Source organism: Lontra canadensis, unplaced genomic scaffold (genome assembly GCF_010015895.1).
Source record: "Lontra canadensis isolate GAN:19392208 unplaced genomic scaffold, GSC_riverotter_1.0 scaffold88, whole genome shotgun sequence".
In the NCBI taxonomy this organism is placed as follows: domain Eukaryota; kingdom Metazoa; phylum Chordata; class Mammalia; order Carnivora; family Mustelidae; genus Lontra; species Lontra canadensis.
This window is the reverse complement of record NW_022631082.1, coordinates 7,365,856-7,391,973: the sequence shown is the minus strand read 5'-3', so window position 1 is coordinate 7,391,973 and position 26,118 is coordinate 7,365,856. Positions and strand designations below refer to the sequence as shown.

At 50.0% G+C, this 26,118-nt stretch overlaps 1 protein-coding gene across 2 annotated transcripts; it reads left to right on the top strand.

Moving 5' to 3' along the window:
- Positions 1–138: 138 nt before the first annotated feature.
- Positions 139–24,514, top strand: CUNH19orf57 (chromosome unknown C19orf57 homolog). 2 transcript variants are annotated; one of them, XM_032835877.1, is made up of 11 exons: positions 139–181; positions 619–682; positions 1,163–1,214; positions 5,675–5,852; positions 12,590–12,671; positions 12,907–13,017; positions 16,085–17,386; positions 21,539–21,649; positions 21,896–21,984; positions 24,020–24,112; positions 24,331–24,514. In XM_032835877.1, the coding sequence occupies exons 1-11, from the start codon at positions 174–176 to the stop codon at positions 24,485–24,487; spliced, it is 2,247 nt and encodes a 748-aa protein (XP_032691768.1). In that variant the 5' UTR covers positions 139–173; the 3' UTR covers positions 24,488–24,514. The 2 variants fall into 2 exon arrangements, with proteins under 2 accessions (XP_032691768.1, XP_032691769.1); XM_032835878.1 differs by lacking the exon at positions 139–181 and adding an exon at positions 303–462.
- The last annotated feature ends 1,604 nt before the right edge of the window (positions 24,515–26,118 follow it).

The following is a 26,118-nucleotide window of genomic DNA, read 5'->3' as shown; positions in this document are numbered from 1 at the left end:
GCACTTCCTGAGCCCCGCGCCCCTCGCGAGCTCCCCGCGACCGCTGACCCTGCGCCCTCGACCCCCGGTGTGGCTGCCTCACTTCCGCCTCGGCCCTCAGGCGCCGCGGCACCGGAGCGCAGCCACTGGACTTACTGGGCCCGCCGCACTGAAACTACAACTCCCGGCAGGCAATGCGCGGGTACGCGTGCGTACTGCGGGGCGGTGGGCGGTGCTGTGGGCTGCGCCGGGAAAGAGGCGGGTCGCGCGTGGTGTGTGAGTGTGAGGGGCGGTGCTAGCACGGCGCATGCGCACGACGGGGCCGCTGGTTGCGCGGGAAAGAGGCGGCGCGCGCGAACAGGTGTGAGGGTCGGTGGCGGCTCCCGGACTCGCGGCGTCCCGTGGCCACCTGTGGGCTCTGGCTTCTCCTGGCGGCCCCGTTCTGGGCATTCCACACTTTTAGGTGGTCGAGGTGGAGTTAATGTAGGTCTGGTCACCGGAAGTCGGGTTCATAGCTCTCAGGCTTCCGGCCTTCCGGCCCTTCAGCTCCAGACCCCCTGCTGCCCGGCCTCCGTGAGAGCCAACTTGGCCTTTTGAAAATCCTAACGCAAATGACTTAACCGAATTGTTTCCCAACAGATCCGAGCAGACCTACTCAGTTCCTGATAAGGACAGAGCGACCTTGACAACTTCAGTGGCCCAGGTCGGTTGGGGCTTGTCTGGACCCCAGGGCTGGCAGGAGCTGGTCTGTGGTGACTCCTGCTTCCGGGCCCCAGGAATCCCCCACAAGGCTCCCTGAACCTTCGAAGGGCCCCAGGTGGCTCCTTCCAGAATCCTCAGGTGTCCCTGCAAGGGTCTCAGACCACAGCCAGAGGGGAGGCGGCTTCACATAGCCTGTCCTAATTTAGGGACTAGAGTTGGGGTCGTCAGGGCTTCCCTGGATGGGCAGATGGGCAGTTCCCTCTGCTCCCTGCAGCATGAAGGAAGGTTGAATTCTTACCGGGTCATGGCCCAAGGTGGTTGTGACTCCCCCTACCGTGTCCCCTTGGAGCCCAGCTTGGCCCCCCAGCCAGATAGGGTGAGGTGGAGTGAGGGTGGTTTCTGCCCTCAGCCAGGGTCACTGGGTCTGTCTGTACCCAGAGACAGGAACTACTTGTAATGATGGGATTTTGCTCATTTTCAGGTTTTTCAAAAGAGGGATAAAATGAGTAAGAGGAAAAAGCTTCGGACTTCAGGTATTTGGACATTCAAGTTGGCACTGCTTTATTGCTGCTTCTGGTTATAGGAGGATTGTAGGTTTATTTGTTGCAGAAATGCTAACATGACCACATCAAGCTCCTCAGGGGAAAAGGTGATTTAATACATGCTAGTAAGAAACGTATAAATTGTAGGAAGTTCATACAGTAGAAAGTGAAAGCTTTCTGGAGTTTCCTCCAGTCTCTGGTGGGATCCCATGGGCTTAGGCCAGGGGTGCACTCTCAGAGACAACCTTTGAATAGAGCTACAAGGTCTTTGAGGTGCTACAGGGTCATTGGGTGTGTGGTTAAGTGTTTTGCTTTGGAATCAAAACCCTGGGTTCATCCCAGCTCTCAGGCTCCCTGTGCTATGGCAGATGATTTACTCTGTACCTCAGTTTCCCCCTTCTGTAAATAGAGGATAATAAAGGCACTTTCCCTTTCCATTCAAACAATGATTCTCAGCCTGGTTGGGGGAGGATTTGTGCCTCTCAGAGGACACTGGAAATGTCTAGAGACATTTTTGGTTTCTATAACTGATGTATGTGGTGCAGGCTGGTTACTGGCATTTAGCGGGTTGAGGCCAGGGAGATACTAAATCCTACAATGCACAGGACAGTTGCCCACAATACAAAATTATCTGGTCCCAAATATCAAGAGTACCAAGGCAGAGAACTCGCCCTAGAGCTCATATGTGGATTAGTATTTGTAAAGCATGAAGGATAGACCTTAGGTCGTACACAAGTGTCAGCTGGTATTATGATTCTCCTCCCAGACTTAAAACAAAATAAAACAAAACCCCACAAATCTTCTCATTCTGAAATAATTTGGGACTTACAAAAAACTTGCAAAAATAGTTCAGAGTTCTTTCTACCCTACCTCCAGCTTCCCCTAAGGTTAATGTCCAACGCAACCACAGGACAATGATAAATCACAGGACAGCATCAAAAGCCAGGCAATGAACCTCAGTACCCTACTTCCAAACTTCTTTGTATACACAAATACAGTGTTTTTTTACTAGATAATAGAATCATCACACATGCTGATCTGTAATCCCCATTTTTCATTTTATGGAATATCATGACCATCTTTATTTGTTCGTGTGTGTGTGTGTGTGTGTGTATACACATATAGGTATATATGTAGTTTTCTCATGCACAAAGAAAAACACCTAGCACTGCATAGCATAGCTCCATTTCCCTGTCATTGTTGAAGATAATTTAAACTTCTTAAAAGTTTAGAAATGAGGGTGCCTGGGTGGCTCAGTTGTTAAGCGTCTGTCTTTGGCTCAGGTCACGATCCCAGGGTCCTGGGATCAAGCCCCTCATCGGGTTCCCTGCTCAGCTGGAGGCCTGCTTCTCCCCCTGCTTGTGTTCCCTCTCTCACTGTCTCTCTCTGTCAAATAAATAAACTCTTTGGGGAAAAAAAAGTTTAGAAATGACTACTTACTGGATAATGAGCATAGGGAGCAGTACTCATTTTTTTTCCCCACAATGTGGGATAGAAAAATTAGCAATGGATTAAAAATGTTTTGTGTAGAGATGAACAACAGGCTGCTCAGAAACATAGGAATTTCCCTGACCTTGCTGGGGGAAGCTGGGGACAGCCAGGCCCACCCACAGCAGGTCATTTGGGGCCTCTCTTGGCAGTGAGCTCCCTAGCTCAGTGGATCAAGGCTGGTCCAGGACAGCTGTTTCTGTGTGTCCTGGAAGAGGTGGGGACAGAAGACGATTCTGGCAGGTGGTGAAAGAAGCCCTTCCCTCCCAACATCTTTGGCCTTTGGTGTTGAACATAAAGTTCTGCCTTTAGTTTTTCTTAAATTAGTCCTGTGGGGATAGATCACAGGAAGGAAATGGGAGGCTCTTCACTTCTGTTGATATTTTGGTTTTTATTTGGTGCACATGTCCACTGGATGAGCAAAGTGAGCTAGTGTTTGGGCATCTTAAGAAACCAAATAAACAAAGCTGCTTAATTTTGCCTCTTTTATGGCAGACCACAAGATGGGAATATGGTTGTGTAAGAAGCATTCATTGGAGCCTTGCTCTGAGTGCAGCACTGGGGTGGACACCTAAGCAGGGTGGGGTGACAAGCAGGACAAGGAGGAGATCAGAGGGTGCAATAGACTCAGTTCCTGCCCTTGTGACCCTTAGGGTCTACTCAGGGGAGAAAGAAAAATGCTTCTACCTGAGAGCACTAATCAAATACACAGCAGTACAGTGAAGTTCTAAACGGGCACACCATAACTTATGGAATCCAGAAATTATAGGAAAGTCACTGTGGTCTTCTGGAGCACAAACAGCCGAGTGAATGCTAATGAGGATCCTGGTGATCAGTACTGGGGAGAGGGAGCTTATTCAGTGGGTTTGCTTCAAGCTGTATAAGGAGCTGAGGTTGGAAAGGGTCTCCCTGACAGACCTCCAGAAAGATCAGGCCAAGGTCTGGTTTGCCTTTTCGTTCTCACTGTGGGGTGAGAGGCATAGTCCATAGTAGGTGCTCAATAAATACTCAGGTACCTTTAGGTGTGCAGGCTCTGCAGTTGCACTGACTGGATCCCATTCCAGATTCCTTGGCCTCCATGTGCCTTAGCTTTCTAATCCATAAGATGGATGTAACAGTGGGAACCCCATCTTGAAGTTTATCATAACGCACCCAACTTCTCGGGACAGCGTCTGTCATGGAACTCACTAGATTCAATCCTTATCATTTGTTTGTTTGTTTGTTTTTAAAGATTTATTTATTTATTTATTTATTTGACAGAGATCACAAGTAGGCAGTGAGGCAGGCAGAGAGAGGAGGAAGCAGGCTCCCCGCCGAGCAGAGAGCCTGATGCGGGGCTCCATCCCAGGACCCTGAGATCATGACTTGAGCCGAAGGCAGAGGCTTTAACCCACTGAGCCACCCAGGTGCCCCTGTTTTTTTTTTTTTTTTAAGATTTTATTTATTTATTTGACAGACAGAGATCACAAGTAGGCAGAGAGGCAGGCAGAGAGGAGAGGAGGGAAGCAGTCTCCCCGCTGAGCAGAGAGCCCGACGCGGGACTCGATTCCAGGACCCTGAGATCATGACCTGAGCCGAAGGCAGAGGCTTGAGCCACCCAGGCTCCCCTATCATTTGTTTTTTGAATGATTGGTTTGGGGCCAGGTTTGGGGAGGTCTTAGAAGTCAGCCACTATTGGCAGTTTCTGTGTAAGGAAGTTTCCTTCATTCAGCAAATAGGTGTTAGGCTCTTAATTGTTTGTTTTTTTCAGTGATGGGGAAGGTATCACAGAGATAGAAGAGACCAAGGGGCAGCTGGGACATCACCTTCCTAGTACTTGACGACTCTAGGTCCCAGTTTTCCCAGGACAGACAATCGGCAGGCATCACAGAAAACTAGAGTGGCACATAATTTAGTCCTGTCTGTGTTTCCTGGTGGTGATCTCTGTTTTACAAAGATGTTTATTCAGTCATCTACCAGGTATTTATTGGGTACCAACAGTATACTAGATGATCTTCAAGCCACTTGAAACTCAGCAGAGGGTGAGAAAGACCCCTCCTTATATTGAGGGAGGTGGAAAATAACCAGTGCATAGCTACTGGCAAAAAAAAACAAAAACAAAAACTGAAGTGGGGGTACGTGGGTGGCTTAGGTGGTTAAGCTTCCAACTTGACTTCAGCTCAGGTCATGATCTTAGGGTTGACCTCGAACCCCGTGTCAGGCTCTGCACTGGGTGTGGAGCCTGCTTAAGAGTCTCTTTTCGTCCTCTCCCCTCTCTCTCTCAAAAAAAATTAAATTTTTTAAAAAGCTGTGAAGAGGGCGCCTGGGTGGCTCAGTGGGTTAAGCCGCTGCCTTCAGCTCAGGTCATGATCTCAGGGTCCTGGGATCGAGTCCCACATCGGGCTCTCTGCTCAGCAGGGAGCCTGCTTCCCTCTCTCTCTTTCTCTGCCTGCCTCTCCGTCTACTTGTGATCTCTCTCTGTCAGATAAATAAATAAAATCTTTTAAAAAAATGCCTAGGATCATAAAAAATATAAAAAAAAATAAAAAGGTGTGAAGAGAATAAAAAAAAAGAGCATGGGTCTGAAAGAGGGTGCTCTTTAGAGGAGTCTGGAATGGCCCTTTACATCAGCATTTGAGCTGAGACCCAAGGAAGCCAGTACACACCTCTCACCACCTTCCTAGAGAGACAGTTGGCTGGGCCAGGTTATCTGATGTAGTTTGGTGCCAGGCCACCTCAGGATTCAGTCTCAGTCACGACCGGTCCTTAGGTAAAAAGCCTTTAAATCCCATGGCCACCTAAGCTCTTGGACAAGGTGCCATCCCATCTGTCTCTCTCCAGGCTAGAGTCAGAGCGGGGGTTTCCTACCCTTGGAATAAGCTTGCTCATGTTGCAGCTGTGGCCCTGCCACGTTTGGTGTCAGCCATGACAGTGCACACTCCCTGCATCTCCCATCCCTTTATCTTCCTTTCTCTCTAAATCAGGAGGAGAAGGAGTCCGTCCTCCGAAGCCCCCAAAGAACCCAAGGCTAGGAGACTCTGACAGGCCCCCCCAGAATTCTGAGTGGGGCTCTTTATGTCTCCCTGAAGAGTCAGAAAGCACATCAGAACCCGTTTCCTCTACAGAGCAGAAGACGGAGGAACCAGTACAGACAGCCTCCAGGTAGGTGCCTTGGAACATTCCCAGCCAGCCTCCCCACCAACAGAGACCTCAGTCCAGTAGACAGGATGCAAAGGGGAGGGGACCAACATAACCCATCCAACTCCACACCTCCCCCTGGGCAGGGCGCAGGGGCCCTGGGGTTGCTTGTCAAAGCCTTCCTCCCCAGACTCTCCTCGCTAGCAAGAAAGGTTGATATTTTAACCAGGAGCAAGGAAAAACTTGAATTTTTCAAGATCACTTAATAATAGAATGCATCTTGTCCTGTCTACTGATCAGATCCATGTTAATCCTGCATTCCTTCTTGACCATTCCAGTCTTGACCAAGACTGATGGAGTTGTAGATCTGCGAAATAATAACTCATGAAAGGAGATAGTAGTTATGTGCCAGACAGTATACTAATGATAAACACTTTACCACCTATCCGTTTGTTTGTACTGTGAGATAGGTTTTTATCCCCATGTCACAGGTGAGAACTCTGAGACTTGGAAAGATCAAATGACCTATTTGCCCAAGGCCACTGAGCTGGTGCAGGGCAAGCTGGAGGCCTGGCTGTGTCTGGCTCCTGTGCTCATAACCACCATGGTTTCTCAGTTCCTCTTTTTTTTTTTTTTTCCCCAGGAATATGTAATGAAGGGCAGTGGGGGAAAAAGGAGGATCTGGAGAATAGTTTGTTCATGGGGTTAAATCACATGTAACTAGAGCAAAGTAGAAAGGGTTAGCAGGATTAGGAGAAGGAGGGTTTCTGCCACCAGAAATCCTCAGAGAAAGCCTCATGGACTGGTCTACCAGGTTTTCTGAGTAAACAATTGCAGCACACAGTCTGACCAACAAAACTGTTTTTGGAGGTGGAAGATGTGTGATCTCAGGTCACTGCAGTTTTTTTTTTTTTAACCTACTTATTATATATATTTTTTAATTTTTTATAAACATATATTTATTTTTTCCCCAGGGGTACAGGTCTGTGAATCGCCAGGTTTACACACTTCACAGCACTCACCATAGCACATACCCTCCCCAATGTCCATAACCCCACCCCCCCAACCCCCCTCCCCCCAGCAACCCTCAGTTTGTTTTGTGAGATTAAGAGTCACTTATGGTTTGTCTCCCTCCCAATCCCAACTTGTTTCATTTACTCTTCTCCTACCCCATTAACCCCCCATGTTGCATCTCCTCTCCCTCATATCAGGGAGATCATATGATAGTTGTCTTTCTCTGATTGACTTATTTCGCTAAGCATGATACCCTCTAGTTCCATCCACGTTGTCGCAAATGGCAAGATTTCATTTCTTTTGATGGCTGCATAGTATTCCATTGTGTATATATACCACATCTTCTTTAGCCATTCGTCTGTTGATGGACATCTAGGTTCTTTCCATAGTTTGGCTATTGTAGACATTGCTGCTATAAACATTCGGGTGCACGTACCCCTTCGGATCACTACGTTTGTATCTTTAGGGTAAATACCCAGCAGTGCAATTGCTGGGTCATAGGGTAGTTCTATTTTCAACATTTTGAGGAACCTCCATGCTGTTTTCCAGAGTGGTTGCACCAGCTTGCATTCCCACCAACAGTGTAGGAGGGTTCCCCTTTCTCCGCATCCTCGCCAGCATCTGTCATTTCCTGACTTGTTAATTTTAGCCATTCTGAGTGGTGTGAGGTGGTATCTCATCGTGGTTTTGATTTGTATTTCCCTGATGCCGAGTGATATGGAGCACTTTTTCATGTGTCTGTTGGCCATCTGGATGTCTTCTTTGCAGAAATGTCTGTTCATGTCTTCTGCCCATTTCTTGATTGGATTATTTGTTCTTTGGGTGTTGAGTTTGCTAGGTTCTTTATAGATTCTGGACACGAGCCCTTTATCTGATATGTCGTTTGCAAATATCTTCTCCCATTCTGTCAGTTGTCTTTTGGTTTTGTTAACTGTTTCCTTTGCTGTGCAAAAGCTTTTGATCTTGATAAAATCCCAATAGTTCATTTTTGCCCTTGCTTCCCTTGCCTTTGGCGATGTTCCTACAAAGATGTTGCTGCGGCTGAGGTCAAAGAGGTTGCTGCCTGTGTTCTCCTCAAGGATTTTGATGGATTCCTTTCTCACATTGAGGTCCTTCATCCATTTTGAGTCTATTTTCGTGTGTGGTGTAAGGAAATGATCCAATTTCATTTTTCTGCATGTGGCTATCCAATTTTCCCAACACCATTTATTGAAGAGACTGTCTTTTTTCCATTGGACATTCTTTCCTGCTTTGTTGAAGATTAGTTGACCATAGAGTTGAGGGTCTATTTCTGGGCTCTCTATTCTGTTCCATTGGTCTATGTGTCTGTTTTTATGCCAGTACCATGCTGTCTTGATGATGACAGCTTTGTAATAGAGCTTGAAGTCCGGAATTGTGATGCCACCGACTTTGGCTTTCTTTTTCAATATTCCTTTGGCTATTCGCGGTCTTTTCTGGTTCCATATAAATTTTAGGATAATTTGTTCCATTTCTTTGAAAAAAATGGATGGTACTTTGATAGGAATTGCATTAAATGTGTAGATTGCTTTAGGTAGCATAGACATTTTCACAATATTTATTCTTCCAATCCAGGAGCATGGAACATTTTTCCATTTCTTTGTGTCTTCCTCAATTTCTTTCATGAGTACTTTATAGTTTTCTGTGTATAGATTCTTAGTCTCTTTGGTTAGGTTTATTCCCAGGTATCTTATAGTTTTGGGTGCAATTGTAAATGGGATGGACTCCTTAATTTCTCTTTCTTCTGTCTTGTTGTTGGTGTAGAGAAATGCGACTGATTTCTGTGCATTGATTTTATATCCTGAAACTTTACTGAATTCCTGTACAAGTTCTAGCAGTTTTGGAGTGGAGTCTTTTGGGTTTTCCACATAGAGTATCATATCGTCTGCGAAGAGTGATAGTTTGACTTCTTCTTTGCCGATTTGGATGCCTTTAATTTCTTTTTGTTGTCTGATTGCTGAGGCTAGGACTTCTAGTACTATGTTGAATAGCAGTGGTGATAACGGACATCCCTGCCGTGTTCCTGACCTTAGAGGAAAAGCTTTCAGTTTTTCTCCATTGAGAATGATATTTGCGATGGGTTTTTCATAGATGGCTTGGATAATATTGAGGTATGTGCCCTCTATCCCTACACTTTGAAGAGTTTTGATCAGGAAGGGATGCTGTACTTTGTCAAATGCTTTTTCAGCATCTATTGAGAGTATCATATGGTTCCTGTTCTTTCTTTTATTAATGTGTTTTATCACATTGATTGATTTGCGGATGTTGAACCAACCTTGCAGCCCTGGAATAAATCCCACTTGGTCGTGGTGAATAATCCTTTTAATGTACTGTTGAATCCTATTGGCTAGTATTTTGGTGAGAATTTTTGCATCTGTGAGGTCACTGCAATTTTAAGATTAAAGGCATCACTGCTGTGTGCGTGATATGAAGAGGGGTCACATGTCACACCTAAGCCATTTTCCCAGGCGCCACAGTATCACTGTACTCCTCCCTCCTGGTGAGGCCAACAGGGCTCATGCAGTCCTAGGCACTGCCCATCTCGCTGTTTGAGTCCGTAATAGTCAGAATGCATATAAGTGGGTTCCCACCCTCTTTTTTCTATTTTTGTTTTTAAAATGTTTTATTAAGAAATATCATGTGTGTGGTGTCTGGGTGGCTCAGTCGGTGAACCGTCTGGCTCTTGTTTTGGCTCAGGTTGTGATCCCAGGGTTGTGGAATCAAGCCCTGCATTGAGCTCTGCAGTCACTGCAAAGTCTGCTTAAAGATTCTCCCTCCCCTCTGCCCCTTCCCCACACATGTGCTCTCTCTCTCTCTTTCCCTCTCAGATAAATAAATACATCTTAAAAAAAGAAAAAAAAAAAAGAGGGGTGCCTGGGTGGCTCAGTGGGTTAAAGCCTCTGCCTTCGGCTCAGGTCATGATCCCAGGGTCCTGGGATCAAGCCCCACATCGAGCTCTTTGCTCAGCGGGAAACCTGCTTCCCCTCTCTCTCTCTGCCTGCCTCTCCACCTGCTTGAGATCTCTCCCTGTCAAGTAAATAAATAAAATCTTTAAAAAAAAAAAAATTGTGGAGTGCCTGAGTGGCTCAGTCGTTAAGCATCTGCCTTCAGCCTAGGTCATGATTCCAGGGTGTTGGGATCGAGCCCTGCTCAGGCTCCCTGCTCAGCGGGAGGCCTGCTTCTCCCGCTCCCACTCCCCCTGCTTGTGTTCCCTCTCTCGCTGTGTCTTTCTCTGTCAAATAAAATCTTAAAAAACAAAGAAAGAAAGAAAGAAATACCATGTGCATAGAAGTATAACAGAAAAAAAGGCAATATAAAGCAAACAAACTTAACACATTTATGTTGAGAAATGAAATATTACCTTACAGGCCACCCAAATAACCCATTCTGAATAAAGATTTTCAAATAGGGGTGCCTGGGTGGCTCAGTCGTTAAGTGTCTGCCTTCAGCTCAGGTCATGATCTCCAGGTGTTGGGATTGAGCCCCTCATCAGGCTCCCAGCTCAGCAGGGAGTCTGCTTCTCCTTCTCCCTCTTCCTCTTCTCCTGCTTGTGCTCACTCACTGTCTCTCAAATGAATAAATAAAAAATATTTTAAAAAATTTCTTTTCAAAAAAAAAAAAATTTCTTTTCAAACAGACTCTTGCTATCAGTATCTAGATTTATTCTTTCTCCAACAGCTCCCTAATACAATTTAAACCTGTCACACATCTTCATGCTTTTTCCTGTTCCACTTATAAAATTTCTAAAATTGAAAATTTTTTAAAAAAATTTTATTTATTTATTTGACAGAGAGAGAGAGTGAGAGAGGGAATAGAAGCTGGGGGAGTGGAAGAGGGAAAAGCAGGCCTCTCTCTGAGCAGGGAGCCTGATGCAGGGCCTGATCCCAGGACCCTGGGATCATGACCTGAGCCAAAGGCAGACGCTTAACCACTAAGCCACCCAGGCGCCCCTAAAATTGAAATGTTGAAGTTTTAGTTCCAGATTTTGATCTTTTTTCTTAACAGTATATACATACACGTTTATTTAGATAAAACCATAAGTCTCAGATGTTTTTTAAAAAGACCTAGTTTTGGGGCACCTGGGTGGCTCAGTGGGTTAAAGCCTCTGCCTTCGGCTCAGGTCATGATCCCAGCGTCCTGGAATCGAGCCCCACATCATGCTGTCTACTCAGTGGGGAGCCTGCTTCCTCCTTTCTCTCTGCCTGCCTCTCTGCCTACTTGTGATCTCTGTCTGTCAAATAAAATAAAATCTTTTTAAAAAAATTTTTAAAATAAATAATAAAAAGACCCAGATTTTTAGAGACTTTTAGGTTTATAATTTAATTTTTTTAAAGATGTTATTTATTTATTTGAAAGAGAGACACAGTGTGAATGAGTGAGTAAGCACGAGCAGGGGGAAGGACAGGGAGAGGGAGAAGCAGAGTCCCCACTGAGTGGGGAGCCCAGTACCGGCCTCGATCCCAAGACCCCAAGATCATGACCTGAGCTGAAGCCAGACACTTAACCGACTGAGATACCCAGGCACCTGGTTTACAATAACATTGAAGAGAAGGTATGGAGATTTCTCATAGCCGACCCCCACGCCGCCCCCCTGCCCATGATCACCATCTCATCAGAGTGGTACATTTGCTACCAAGGATGGACTTGCACTGACATATGATAATCACCCACAATCCACAGTTTATTTTAGAGTTCACTCTGTGTTGTATGTTCTTTGGGTTTGAGCAAATGCAGGATGACACGTATCCACCATTATAATCTCATACAGAATATTTTTGCTGCCTAAAATCCTGTGTTCCATCTGTTCATCCCTCCCCTCCCCAACCCTGGCACCACTGATCTTTTTATTGTCTTCATAGTTTTGCCTTTTCCAGAATGTCAAAAAGCGGCAATCATACAGTATGTAGCCTTTTCAGACTGGCTTCTTTCACTTAGGAATATGCATTTAAGTTTCCTCTCAGTCTTTTCATGGCTCATTTCTTTTAGCGCTGAATAATACTCATTGTTAAGAAAAAAGATCAAAATCTGGAACTAAATCTTCAAAATTTCAATTTTAGGGGAGCCTGGGCGTCTGGATGCACACGGTTTAGCCATTTACCCGCTGAAGGATGCCCCGGTTGCTTCTGCAGCTTGGCAATTACGAATACACCTGCTTTTTTATTTTTTAAAGATTTTATTTATTTATTTGACAGAGAGCACAAGCAGAGGGAGTGGGAGAGGGAGAAGCAGGCTCCCTGCGGAGCGGAGAGCCCAATGCGGGGCTCGATCCCAGGACCCTGGGATCATGACCTGAGCCAAAGACAGAAGCTTAACAGACTGAGCCACCCAGGCGCCCCTACACCTGCTTTTTAGACACTTTTTTTTTTTTTTTTTTTTTTTTGAATCTACACCTTCATTTCTCTAGAATTTATAGAGTTGGGGGTTGGAGTGTTATTCCAAATGGGAATTCTTATTCTTATTTTAGGAGCCAATTCCTGGAATTACAAGGATTAACTGCTGCAGGAGCAGACAGCTTGGATTCTAGCTGTGGGTCTCTGCACCCTTCTTGTCAGCCAAGTGTCACCATAGGCACTGCTTCCCTTCTCCCTCCCATCCTCTCTAGGCACGTGCTCTAGGGCCTGCCTCCCTTACAGGAGACTGAGCACCACTTTCCTCTGTTTGCCTCACCACATGCACTGACAGCATCCCAGGACTTCCGAACCTCCCCTGTTTTGTCTTTCTCCATCCAGCTCCCATGATGAAGAAGCAGGAGCTCCCTCCAGGCTCCTTGGGCAACCAGAAAAGGAGCCAGTTCCTTCTCCTCTTTCCCAGGTGAGCCTGTTTTAGGGCCTCATGAATGAACCAATGACACTGCCTCCCTTAAGCTGGAATTCTTGTCTCCATTCCTCACCAGAAGGCTGACAGGCTGGTGAGACTGTGTGCTGGTGATGGAGGGCAAGGGCTGCATTTGATGCTGCAAGAAAGAAACTGGTTTAGCATTTGTTTTCTGAAACCTCATTCCTCCCCTTATCTTTATTGCTGTTTTGTTCTTGTTTCCCGTTCACAGAACCCAGCCAGGAGGTTTGTCCCCCAGTTTGCTAAACCCAGGAAGACAGTGACAGGACAAGCAGAGCTGAGGGAAGTGGACCTCAGGGACGGAGCCCCTAAAATCAGCCAGGTCAGCCCCGTAGATACAGCTTCTTCTTGGCCCATCCTTGGCAGCTGACTTCAGCCTTGGTCTTCTTTGGCACTGGCTAGACCTGCACTGGTCAGCGTGCCCCTTTCCAGTACACTGTGCTACAGATGTCTGTGGAGTGCATACCAGGCCTATGCGAGGTGCTCAGGACAGCTGTGCCTGCAGCAAAGCGGTCAAGGCCACAGCCCTCTTCCCCAGGATGCATAAGAATAGTAAAAATGCAGAAAGACAGCCCATATTCTATCCCTGAACCCCTTTGCTTCTTGGAAGATTTTGTGTGGTTTGGGGGAGGAGGGTGGGTCTTAAAATATACTCTCTCGTCCTTTCCACTGTGAGCTCTGAGGGTGATGATGTCTCTGGCAACAGAGGCCCCTGCACAAGTGAGGGGTGGGCATTCCCAGCAGCTGTGTTTGTAATCATCCCAAACTGGGAACACCCCAGATATCCTTCAGTGGGTGAGTGGCTGAACACGCCATGGTACACAACCCAGCAACAACCTAGATGGGCTCTATCTAGAGCAACAAACTAGTGAAACACGCAACAATCTGGATGGACTCGCAGGGCATTGTGTGGAGTGGGAAAAGCCAGTCCCAAAAGGTGATACACTGCAGGGTTCCATTTGCATGACATTATTGAAATGAGAAAATTGTAGAGATGGTGGGGAGGTTAGTGGTTGCAGGGGGTTGGAGCAGGGTTGGCAGGGTGGAGGGAGGCGAGTGTGGCTACACATGGCAGCACAGTGATCCCATGGTGGCGATTTTTCATATCTTGTCTGTGTGGTGGATGCACAGCCTCCACCATGAGAAGGAACTTCCTACACACATCCAAACAAGCATAACTCAAACTGGAAAGCCAAACAAGGTCGGTGAACTTTATCGACGTCAGCGTCTGGGTTGTGATATTGTACTTGAGTTATGCAAGATGTTACCCCTGGGGGAACCGGGTAAAGGGCATGAGGAGTCTTTCCCCATCATTTCTCATAACTGCATATAAATCTACAATGATCTCACAAAAAGTTTAATTTAAAAACGAAGCGTTGGGGCGCCTGACCAGCTCACTCAGTGGAGCATGTGATTCTTGATCTTGGGGTTGTGAGTTCAAGCCCCATGTTGGGAGTAGAGCTTACTTAAAGTTAATTAACTAGTAAGAGGTGTCCTAGCTTCACTGTTGACTGCCGGAAACACCGTGTAACTCAGCAGCTGGTTGCCAGTGGCTTCTCTGAAGCCAAATTGACAGGCTCTGGCCTTCAGTGGTCTGATACTGGCAGTGCACACCCTCCTAGAAAGGCTGGGCCTGATTGGTGTAGGGAGTAACCGTGGCAGAGGTTTCTCCCTCAGCACTGGTCACTGCATGAGAGAAGTGTGGGAAGGTGGACAACTGTCTATAGAGTGCCCTTGGGTACAAACCTCTGTCCCTACCTACCAAATGTAATTATTTGCTGTCCAGTTTGGAGGGAGACTTGATGGCGTGGATGTGAGGGGAAGGGAGTCAATGGAGGGCTGACTCCGTGGTTTGGGACCTGAATAGCTTAAAGGATGGAGTTATTGTGGTCGAGACAGGGAGCCTCTGAGGGCACGCTCAGGAGCTGGTGTCAGCCATGCATCGTCGGAGATGACTGGGAGATACCAGGTGGAAATGTTGGCTACCAGCATCCAGACCTGGGGGAGATCCAGGGGCTGCAGTGCTTCTGGAGGTTTAGGCCTGAGAGCCTGGATTGAGCTGCCATCTACCTAAAGGACAGTTACATATCTATGTCCCAGCCAGAACCCTCCTTTCCCACCCTGCTCTGGTCATCTCTACCTCTGTTAAGGACATTTCACTTCACTTCCTTCTCCCTCTTGCTCTTTTAAGTCTTTATCTTGAAATAAGTATGGACTCCTAGAAAGTTGCAAAAATAGCCCAGACCCAAGTGTCCATCAGTAGATGAACAGATAAACAAAATGTGGCATATCCATATGATGAAATATTATTCAGCCGTAAAAAGCAAAGACATTCTGACACCTGCTACAACATAAATGAACCTGGAGGACATTATGCTCAGTGAAATAAGCCAGCCACAAAAGGACAAATACTATAGGATTTCATTTATAGGAGGTCCCTAGAGGAGGCAGGGGCTCTTGGGTGGCTCAGTTGGTTAAGAGTCCCAACTCTTGATTTTGGCTCAGGTCATGATCTCAGAGTCATAGGATCAAACCCCACATTGGGCTCCGTGCTGGAGCCTGCTTAAGATTCTCTCCCTTCTTCTCCCCCACCCCTCATGGTGCATACACACTGTCTCTCAAAAAAAAGAAAAAAATTGTACAGGGAGAAAATAGTTGGTGGATACCAGGTGCTGGAAGAGAAGGATGGGGAGTTGTTTCGTGGGAACAGAGTTTTGGTCTGGGAAGATGGAAAGAGTTCTGGAGATGGATCATAGTGATGTTTGTACAACAAAGTAAACGTACTTTATGGTGCTGAACTGTACACTTCAAAATGGTTAAGATGCCGAGTTTTATGTAATGTGTGTTTTACCACGAAAAAACAAAACACTTCAGAGAGGTCTATGTGTGCTCTCCTCCCGTTTCCTCCAGGGGTAATGTGTTCTATAACTAGCATCTTTTGCCAGCACCAGGCAATCAACATGGGCACAATCCACAGGCCTCCTTGATTTTTGTATCCTTGATCTGTCCAAGAGCCTCTGTGTGCCTGGTGCTGGTGGAAAGGAGCTGATGGAAGGAGGGATTCCTGTGCTTCCTCTTGCCCGTGCAGCCCCTGGTTCTAACTATGGCCAGCACTGGTACTGAATGTTATTTGGGGACATCATGTGCAGTGTCTGAGACTTTATATGGGGGGTAATTACAACTGGAAAAGTCTTGGGGCACCTGAGTGGCTCAGTCAGCTAAGTGTTCAACTCTTGATTTCAGCTCAGGTCTTAATGTCAGGGTCATAAGTTCAAGCCCCACATTGGGCTCCACGCTGGGCATGGGCCTACTTAAAAAAAAAAAAGAAAAAAATCTTTAGAAATGGTTGATAATTGAAAGCTCGAGGCTGAGTGTTTTTCTCTCCACAGGAAACACCACCAGAGCCCAGTGCCCAGCAGGCCGGAAGCCAGCCGTGGGAGGAATCCCTAGGGCTTGCTCCCTGGGAGGCCAGGGAGCTGAGTGCCCAGACCCAGAGAGACAGCACCCACCCTGAGCACAGAGACCAAAAGCCCATGACACGTGTGCCTGGCAGTGGGAACCCTCAGCCCTCAGCCTCCATTGATGCCTCTCCAGAATGGGGGACAGTGCCCTTGGCCTCCAAGAGGGCCAGCCAGGACCACGTGTTAGAGCAAGTAACCAACACACCAGAGGGTGAAAGCAGGGAAGGGTGTTGGGTTCTAGGCTATCATGGCCAGAAAGGTCCCCTGCTGAGCGATGGTGCTGCAGATAAGGAGTCAGAACAAGGAGCGCTCCAGAAAGCAAGTCCCCGAGGGGGAGCAGGGGCTGACCTGCCTGAGAGGCATCAGGAGGAAGGAGACAGTGTCGTAGGTCCCATCACTCAGGGCCCGGAGCCCAGATCTGCAGCCCAGGGCCTCCCTGACACCTTGCAGATAACCAGCGAGACTGGCAAGGAAGCAAAACAGAGTTGTAGCAGCCCAAGACACTCCTCCCTTGGGACCGTTGTCATCAAAGATCTGAGCACACACCCCACTGAGCCAGAACAGAGGGCTCCGGAGGTTATCGGGCCAGATGAGCAGGCCAACACGAGGGCACCTCCTTGTCCCAGTGGGAAGGCCCCTGATGGAGGCTGCAGTGGGACCCTGCTCAGTGGCACACCTCTCAGTGGGGGGACAGGACATAGAGGGGAGGCAGGGTGGGAAGACAAGCTCCCCGGCAACATTCCAGGGGGTCCTGAAGCCTGCCTGGCTCTGGGTCACAGGATAAGAGAGCCCACGATAGGTGCAGGAGATTTCAGTCTTCTAGCCTCGGAAATGGGCCCAGGTATTAATCAGACAAAGGTGCCTGGCCTGGATCGAGAGGGGCTGGGAGGTGTGTGTGCACTGCCTTTGCTGTTGCAGTCCACAGGTAAAAAAGCAGTTGAGTTAGGTCGCCAGAGCCCTGAACAAGACCTTGAGGGATTCAGTCTGTCTCTTGGAGCCTTTGCTCCACCGGTGCACAGAGAAGCAGTGGGTGGCCCTTCGCAGGAGACCAGGGCCTGCCAGGACAGCATAGATGTCCCTGCGGACCCCACAGGCTGGCATGAGCCCCCTCCTGGCTCTGTAGACCAGGCTGTGTTGGGGGAGTCCCCAGCCATGGAACCTGACTTCCTGCCAGACAGCCAGATACGGGATGCCCTGGAAGCCCCTGACTTCGAAGCCTCACCTGAGCAGGTAGGAGCTTCCCCATGTTGTGGCAGACCATCCCAGGACAGGTGTCAAGTGGCCATGAGCCTCTCCCAAACCACCCAGTAGGGGGGTGTGTGGAATTTGGGGTGCATGACAGTCTGCTTATATGCCACACATATCTAGAGGAATGAGTTGCAGATTTGGTGGGTATGGAGTCAGTGATTTTCCAGAAAGGACAGACCTGCCTTTCTGTAAGGGGTCTGTTTGGGAGCTGAAGAGCCCCGGGCAGTGACCTGCACATATTTTGTCAGCCTAGGCAGAGTTAATGGAGGTTCTCCCTTTCTTGACTGGAGCCCCCAGTTCTCTCCACACTTCAGGGCCTGACTCTGGTGGCAGGTTTCTTTTTCTTTTTTTTTTTTTTTTAAGATTTTATTTATTTATTTGACAGAGAGAGATCACAAGTAGACGGAGAGGCAGGCAGAGAGAGAGAGAGGGAAGCAGGCTCCCTGCTGAGCAGAGAGCCCGATGTGGGACTCGATCCCAGGACCCTGAGATCATGACCTGAGCCGAAGGCAGTGGCTTAACCCACTGAGCCACCCAGGGGCCCCTGGCGGCAGGTTTCTGAGAGATACACAGAGACTGCCTAAGACCTTGAGCGATAACTTTGAAAAAAACCAGCCATGTCAGGACTGGGCTTAGGGGAGAGGACTTCAGTCCCCAACTGGAAAGAGCCTTTGTCCACCTTAAAGGTCATTTCAGGGTCCTGATACGATTTTTTTTTCAAACATAGACAGAATTTTGCTTTCCTGCTGGAATTTGTAGGGACTCTGCTTTCCTTCAGGGATCTGCCTGCTCAACAGGCAGTGGGAGAGCAGCCTAATGTCTCCTTCCGCAGCTGCTGAACCTATGCAGGCCATTGGCATTCACCTGTCTGGGGCAGGTGGCAGCCTTGCTCTGGCCCCGCCCCCAGGGAAGCGCCACATCCCTCACCACTGGCACACGGGGGTCTGGGTTAAGTGCTTTGCAGTCACACCCTGGGAGGTAGGTGGTTCTCTTTCCACATCCTGGGTGTGGTTAAGAGGCTGAAGGAGTCCAGGCACCTGCCCAAGGTGACACAGCTAGGAGGGAAACAGGCTGGGTCTGCTCCCCGGTTGGCCTGATTCCACACCTGTGCCTCAGATGCCTTGTCCTGCAGCACGGAGCCCAGCTTGCTTCACAAACAGCGGCCTCTGTTTTTCTGGCTGTCCTGTTGAGATCTTTAAAACATTAATTCAGTTACATGCTTATCAAGGGCCTGCTCTGCCAGGAGTCAACAGATTAGGCGTGGTCCCTGCCCCTGCGAGGTTTGTGGTAGTACCGTTCCCACCTGCATCCCAGAGTGGACATTCTGTACACTATCATTTCAGCACTTAAAGAGTCTTTTCATATGATATGGCCCTGAAACACAGGCATAGTGTTTCCTCTGGTACCGAGCCGAAGAAAGCCAGCTGCTCCAGCCGCAGAGGGGAATGCGGCTGGGTTGGGCAAATGCGGGTCTCCAAGGTGCCGCTTTCCCAAGGGAGAGCCAGGGGTCATTTTTGGCTCTTCACAGTGTTCACCTGCAAGGTGACGTCAGACCAGGCCCTCCCTGCTACACGGGGGCCCCCGACTCCTTGCGCCACCCATTTCTCAATTGCCAGATGAGCAAGATCTTGGGAAGCAAGTCACAGTGCAGTCCAGGCCTAGGGTCTGAACACAATCACCTAGGATAGGTAGGCGTGCAGGTGTGGGCACAGCTGAAATTTTATAACTGGAGTCTCATCCATTAAACAATGTAAATCCCTCCCTTGGAAAGAAAAGGCTGCTGGTCAGTGGCTAAAGGAGAAGCGGTTGGGACATTTAGCGGCATCCAGCAGGTAAAGGAGCAAGTCCTTCCTGATGGGCTGGCTACCATTGACTCTGGGCTTTAAAACACCAAGGAATCCGCAGGCAGGGAATGGCAGACAGCCGGGGTGGTCAGACCTGACAGGCCCTTCAGGGGCAGAGGCGCTGCCCTGACAAGATTGCTGACGTCCAGACACATTTTGTTTTGATACCGGGCGTTCCCAAACATGTCAAGGCGACCTCGGCATGAGCAGGTTCCCACAGAAAGGTACCAGATAGAGCCTGGCAGGAAGGCTGGTGGACAGGGACACTTGGGAACAGAATCAGGTGGATGGAGAGAGTGGCAGAAGTGGCCTCCCACCAAGAGGCCCTCCCCGACCACAGTGGGTCAGCTGTGAGCACTGCTTCTGAGGAGGCCTCACAGAGGTTACACAGCAGGGACAGACCAGTGTCAAACCTAGGTCCCCCTACAGGAAAGCGTGGTATTTTCTTTTTATAGTAGCTCCCTTAGGATGTGACACTCACCACAGGGCTGGTGGAGCCTCTGTATGCGCATAAGGAGTGTCATTTAAAAGCTGATTCCAGGGGCGCCTGGGTGGCTCAGTGGGTTAAGCCGCTGCCTTCAGCTCAGGTCATGATCTCAGGGTGCTGGGATCGAGTCCCACATCGGGCTCTCTGCTCAGCAGGGAGCCTGCTTCCCTCTCTCTCTCTCTCTGCCTGCCTCTCTGTCTACTTGTGATCTCTCTCTGTCAAATCAATAAATAAAATCTTAAAAAAAAAAAAATAAATAAATAAATAAAAGCTGATTCCAGGGGCGCCTGGGTGGCTCAGTGGGTTAAAGCCTCTGCTTTCGGCTCAGGTCATATCCCAGGGTGCTGGGATCGAGCCCCGCATCACATCGGGCTCTCTGCTCAGCAGGGAGCCTGCTTCCTCCTCTCTCTCTCTCTGCCTGCCTCTCTGCCTGCTTGTGATCTCTGTCTGTCAAATAAATAAATAAAATATTTAAAAAAAATAAAAATAAAAAAACATAAAAGCTGATTCCAGGGCGCTTGGGTGGCTCAGTCGGTTAAGCATCTGCCGTTGGCTCTGGTGGTCCTGGATGGAGCCCTGCGTTGGGCTCTGTGCTCCGTGGGGAATCTCTCTCTCCCTCTGTTGCTCCCCCTGCGTGTGCTCTCTCGCTTGCTCTCTCTCAAATAAGTAAATAAAATCTTTTTTTAATTGTTTTAATTTTTTTAAGGTTTTGTTTATTTATTTGAGAGAGAGAGCATGAGCAGGCTGGAAGGGCAGAGGGAGAAGCAGGCTCCCCACTGAGCACGGAGCCCACTGTGAGGTTGGATCCCAGGACCCTGGGATCATAACCTGAGCCAAAGGCAGATGCTTAACTGCATGAACCAGGGTGCCCCAGTAAATAAAATCTTTAAAAATTACAAGCTGATTCCAGGGCCCTCTTGGGTCTTACAGTGATGGCTTCCAGCACATTCAGTACAGGGACTGCCCTTTTTGTGTCAAACGTGTACACAGCCCAGGTGGGAGCAGTGGTTGGAGTGTTAGGAGAGGTAAGAGTCCTCACGGCTGAAAATGGTGCATTGAGTTGGGTGAGTTGTATTTTAAACCAAAGAACCACTTACCTGGAACAGGAGGCCAGATGCCTGGGAGATACTGTATTGTCTACAGCAGGCTTCCGGTTCGGTACTGCTGCCAGATAGTTCTCTGTGGTGGGGCTGTCCTGTGCAATTTTGGGTGCTGAGCAGTACCCCTGGCCTCTACCCACTGGATGCCAGTAGAGGTCCCCCCACCAGAGTGTGCTGACCAGCGTGAAGTGCCTCGGGGTGATCGTCCCCCGGTGAGAACCGTCGGGCTACAGGCCGTTCATCGCATCTGCTCTGGAGACTCAGGGACGATCTGCGGCTCTAAGCTGCAGCTCAAGCCGTCCATCCCATCCCCCACCCGGCAGGGGAGAGGGGCCTGCCTTTGAAATTATGTCTTTGGAACAGATCCCTTCTTACTCCAGGACTTGGTCTCCTCAGAAGAGGCCGTGGACTGGCCACTCCACCCCAGCCTCTTTGCCTCTTCAGAGGGACCCATGTCCCCTCCATGATGGAGCTTGACATTTTCCATGAAAATTAAACCACCGTTGACATTTAGAAACTTAAGCTTCTCCGGTTTATCTGGCTCTCTCCGCTATTAACTATAAATTTCTCCCTTACCATATATTTCTAAAATCTTTCCCTGACACAAAATAGGTGGCTTACTTAGCCGGCCTCTTCCCCTCAACACCAGATGCCCACTTCGCTCCAGTCACCATCACGGAGGGTCCTCTCTGTACCTTTCTAGATACTGCAGGATGAGCCGGAGGCAGTGCCACGCCTCAGCCACCAGGAACAGAGCCATCGTCCAACACAGATCAGCCCTTCAGAAAGCACAGGCTCGGCAGGGGACACCAGGGTCAGGCCTAACATTGCCCTGTCTGCTCCTTCTGAGTGGGGAGGGCGAGAGCAACCCGGGTTGGTGGCCCCCAGGTTTAGCTGTCACGGCATCCTGTCCCTTCACTCATCACTTTTCTGCAGGGGTCTCTACCTCCGTGCTCCTGGCATGGCCCAGGAGAATTGAGAGGTTCCCAGCATGAGCTCTTCCTTCCCCGTGCGCGGCTCAACCAGCTAGGCCATTCACGTGTGTGTGCCCTCTTTACAGTTGTTTCCTCCCGGGAGCAGGCTGGCCTCTTGCTGGCCTGGCACAAGCCCACATGCTGATGGAAGGCTTCTCACGGAGCTCCAGCTGAGGTAGGCAAGGGGGAGGCTAACCCAGGACTCTTGTCCCAGCAGCAGTTGTCCCTAAGTCCCTGGGAGGGGAGAGTGTCACTGCTTTCCTGGCACTGGCACCCCGACACTCTCCCTCCATGGGCCTCCATGAGGGAGCCGAGTCCCTTCTTTCACACTGTGCAGCCCTCATTCTACACAAGTGCAGCGCTGGTGATCCTCCCATCTACAGCTAAACCGGAGTGTCTCCCCAGGGCCCCTGGGATAGTACCCCCAGTTCCATAGGTTGTTTTAACAAACTAGGTGTTTTTCTGGAGAGAGGATCTAGAGCTTACCCTGAATCTCTGTGGAGGGGAAGGGGACCCAGACAGGGGTTAAAAATCACTGGTCTTGGGGGCCTCTCCCCACTCTGGCATCCAGAGGGCCCTGCAGAGTTCCTGACTTGTCCCATCACCTCACTTGGCTCAGTGCCCTGAGGCAGGCTGCTTTCTCTCCCTCCTGCAGGCCTTGGAGAGAGAGAGAGAGAGAGAGAGAGAATGTGTGTGTGAGTGTGTGTGTGTGTGTGTGTGTGTGTGTGTGTGTGTGTTGGCGGGTCCTCTGTCTCCACTGCAGAGCCTCTCATAGTCCCTCACCTCCCTTTTTCCCAGCCCCGCCAGCTGTTAGCACTGGGTGACAGTCCTCTCCTGTTACCTTGTACTTGAACTGGCCTCTCTGCAGAGGCTGCAGCTTATCGATTATTCATGGCCAAGTTTCTGTTTGTGTCTGGCAAGAGGTGTGGAGGAGGGGTGAGGGACACAGCCCTTGGCAGAGCAGGTCTCCTTTCTCTTTCTCCTCCTCCTCCTCAGGGTAGAGGGTGACCACGTTCTCACCTCCCGCGCATGCACACATTTGTACCTAGTACCTGCTGTACCACTTGTTGCCACACACGTGCGCGCGTGCACGCACACACATACGCACACACACGCCCTGCACGGGATCAGAGGCAGTTTAGCTAGAGCGGCTCTACTACTATTCGAGCAAAGAGAAGGGAGCTTCTTGTCTGAATCTCCAGTGGCCTCTGATATGACCCACAAGGACATGGGGAGGCCCCCAGGCAGGTCATGGGTCTGGCACAGTGGCCTGTGGCTGAGTGAGACAAGCATCAGCTAAGGCCAGGCCCACATGCCATCTCGGGGTGACTGCAGTGGGTGGAGTGGAGCTGGAGTTCCTGTGGTGACAGCCCAGGAGACGCTGGCATGCTGGGGTGGAGGAGGATTTAGGAACAGCTGCTGGCCGAGTCCAGGAGGGCAGCCCTCTGCCCACACCCACAGGCCGCATGCATTAGACACAGGGGTGCCGTGGTGCTTCTGCCCCTTCCGTGGATACTAACGCCATCCAGTGCCAGCTCTTCAAGGAATTGCTGTGGGCATGGGCAGACAATGTGGGACAAAACACACAGCTTCCCTCTGGTGGGGGTGGGAAGGTGAGACAGGCAAATGAGTCAGATGGTGGAGTGTTGAGGAGAAAGACAGTGAGGAAGGGGTTAAAATTTTAAAGTGTTGATCAGAGAAGGCTCCCTCCCCCCATCAGGAGGAGACTTTGGGGAAAGAACATTCCAGGGCCCTCCGAAGTGCTCAGGGAACAGCCAGGAATTCATTGTGGCTGGAGGAAGGGAGAAGGGGAAGGAGAAGGGAGGGGATGGGGGTCCGGAGGTGTTGGCAGATGGTGCAGGGGCTTTGAGGGGGGATGCTGGACGGGGTTTCTGTTTTCACACCCCACTCCACCCCAGTGCTGAGTGGGGCACAGGCTGTAGGGGCAGGAACTGGGAGCTAGAGAGGCCGTGGCCACAGTCCAGATGGGGTCCGAGGTGGTGGGGAGAAGAGGCTGGATTCTGGGTGTGCTTTCGATGGTAGAGCCAGCTGGGTTGGCCATCAGGGCTCTGCCTCTGGTGGCTTCATATCTGGAAAAGGTATTAATATCTAGAGAAGACCACTCCAGGCCCTCCAAAAGCCCCCAGAACAGAGTTTGGCAGGGCTGTCCAGTGAGGTCAGACCTCCTGTCTTCCCTCCTTTCCCGCCAGGACCTGTGTAGGCATCAAAGGCTGTGAGGCCGCCAGGATGGAGGATGCAACAGACACCGTGCTGGGTCTCGTTGTTGAGCTCTCCCACCTGAAGTAAGCCCTGGGCTGGGATCCATGGAGGAACCGGCTGGGAGGGGCGGCAGAGGGGATGGGGCCTTGGGGGATGGCTGGGAGGGCCCAGTGCCTGCCTCTGCCTCTGTGTGTGTCCGAGAGCTGTGGAGTGTTCGTGTGTGCGAGCTTGTGCGGGGGCGTGAGCAGCCACTCGGGTGTCTGGTGGAGCCCACACAGCTCCCGTTGACGCTTCCGTGCAGCCGGCTGATCATGAGCACCCACCGGGACCTGGAGGCCCTCAAGCGCCTCAGCTACCGGAAGGCGAAGGCGAGGCTGGCAGGGAAAGCCCCGGCACCCTATACACCAAAGGGGGCTGGGAATCTCCCTCCAGGGGAGCGGTCCTGGAGGGATTTGTAGACCACTTCCAGACCACCTCAGAAGTGCCTTGTGCTCAGCGCCTGTGTGCTTCTGCTCTGCGCTGGCCCCAGAAGTGCTGCTGCCAAACAGCTGGGAGCAGTCCCTCAGCAGACCCCAGAAAGCCTGTGGGGCCCTGTGTGCCCCCTGGTTTATCCTGTAAGATGCTCCAGCAGGCCCTAGTGGGCCCCGGAAGCCTCCCCTCAGATGACCCGGAAGTCTGCTTCCCATGGGAAACCTAAGAGGCCAGGCCCATGTCAACAGCCTCTGAGGGATGTAACTTGTTCCCTCCTGGGGCTACAGCAGAGGCCACAGGCACGAGGCTGGCTGTGCCCCCCGCGCTCCGGAAGCCAGCTGCTTCTGAGCAGAGCCCAGAGCCACCCAAATGTTTATCTGGATTTGCAAATTTCATTGTTTAGCTTGGAGGTTCAGAATTTGTTTTTCTCCTGGTAGAGAAAAGGGCTCCCTTTGTTGGTACCTCTGTTTTTCTCCAGATTTCCATTTTATCTCTTCTGGTTAAACCATTAATAAATCATTCCCTGGTGTGGATCTGTGACCTGCTATTTGGGGTTTGAGGTATTTTCAGTTCTTTAATGTTCCGCTCACAAACCTCCCTAACCACCTCTTTATCCTTTTACTTCTCATCCTCCCCAGGAAGGCAGGTTGGGCTACTACAGGGCCCGGTGAATCAAGGGGGTCCCCACAAGTTACTGAATGTGTCAGAGTCTCCAGGAGCGGGTGGCTGTGTGTGTGCACGTATGTGTACACATTCAAGCTCAGACACCCCTGTATCTGTGGAGAGCAAGCCCACTGAGACATCGTAGCCAATCACCCAACTGAAGAGTTGGCAGGTTTGCTTTCGGTGCTCTGATGGGCTCAGGTGGCCTTGCCCATCCTCCAAAGCACGAGCTGTTTCTAGGCCCCAGACTGGAAGGAAGCGGGCCTGGGGGACTGTTGCTGATACACCGCTAGTGCCCGCAGGGTGCTGAGGGCAAGGCTTACACATCCCTGATGATGTTGTCCTAAGAGGTGCTGCTGCCAAACCCATTTTATAGAAAACTGCTTCTAAATTGCTTACTAAAAGATTGGCCAGACCAGAGATTTTATTCGTCCTTTGGCCTGTGACTCCCACACCCCAATTCCTACAGTCAAGGCAGGTTCCCCCCCCTCCCACTGCCTTCTTAGACCCTGGGAAACCCCATTCTGGAGGGAAGAGAGGCGGGGTCAAGGTCCTCCACCCCTTCTGGCTGGATGTTCAGCTCCTTCCTTGAACCTGCCAGGACATGCCCGTTCTCCTGGTTCCCTGGGTCTCTAACCCCAGCGGCTCTGGCGTATACAATCAGCACTTGCAAACAGCTGGGGGAAAACTGGGATGTTGTGTCCCCTAACTCAGTTAGAAACTCTTAGGGCTGCTAAGGAGCCCTCCTCTGTCTTTCTCTTCCTCCCCTCCCCTGGGCAATAGGCTATCTTCAAGGGTTGTCTCCCATCCCCAGCTCACCCCAGTCCTCCTCCTTGGGTGGCCTCAGGACCCAGTTCAAGTCCAAAAGCCAAGGCCAGAGGGTCCTCCAAAGTCCAAATCCTACTCCCACTGGGAGACAGTGTGGGCTACTACGGATGGAGGCCGGGTCCCCAGG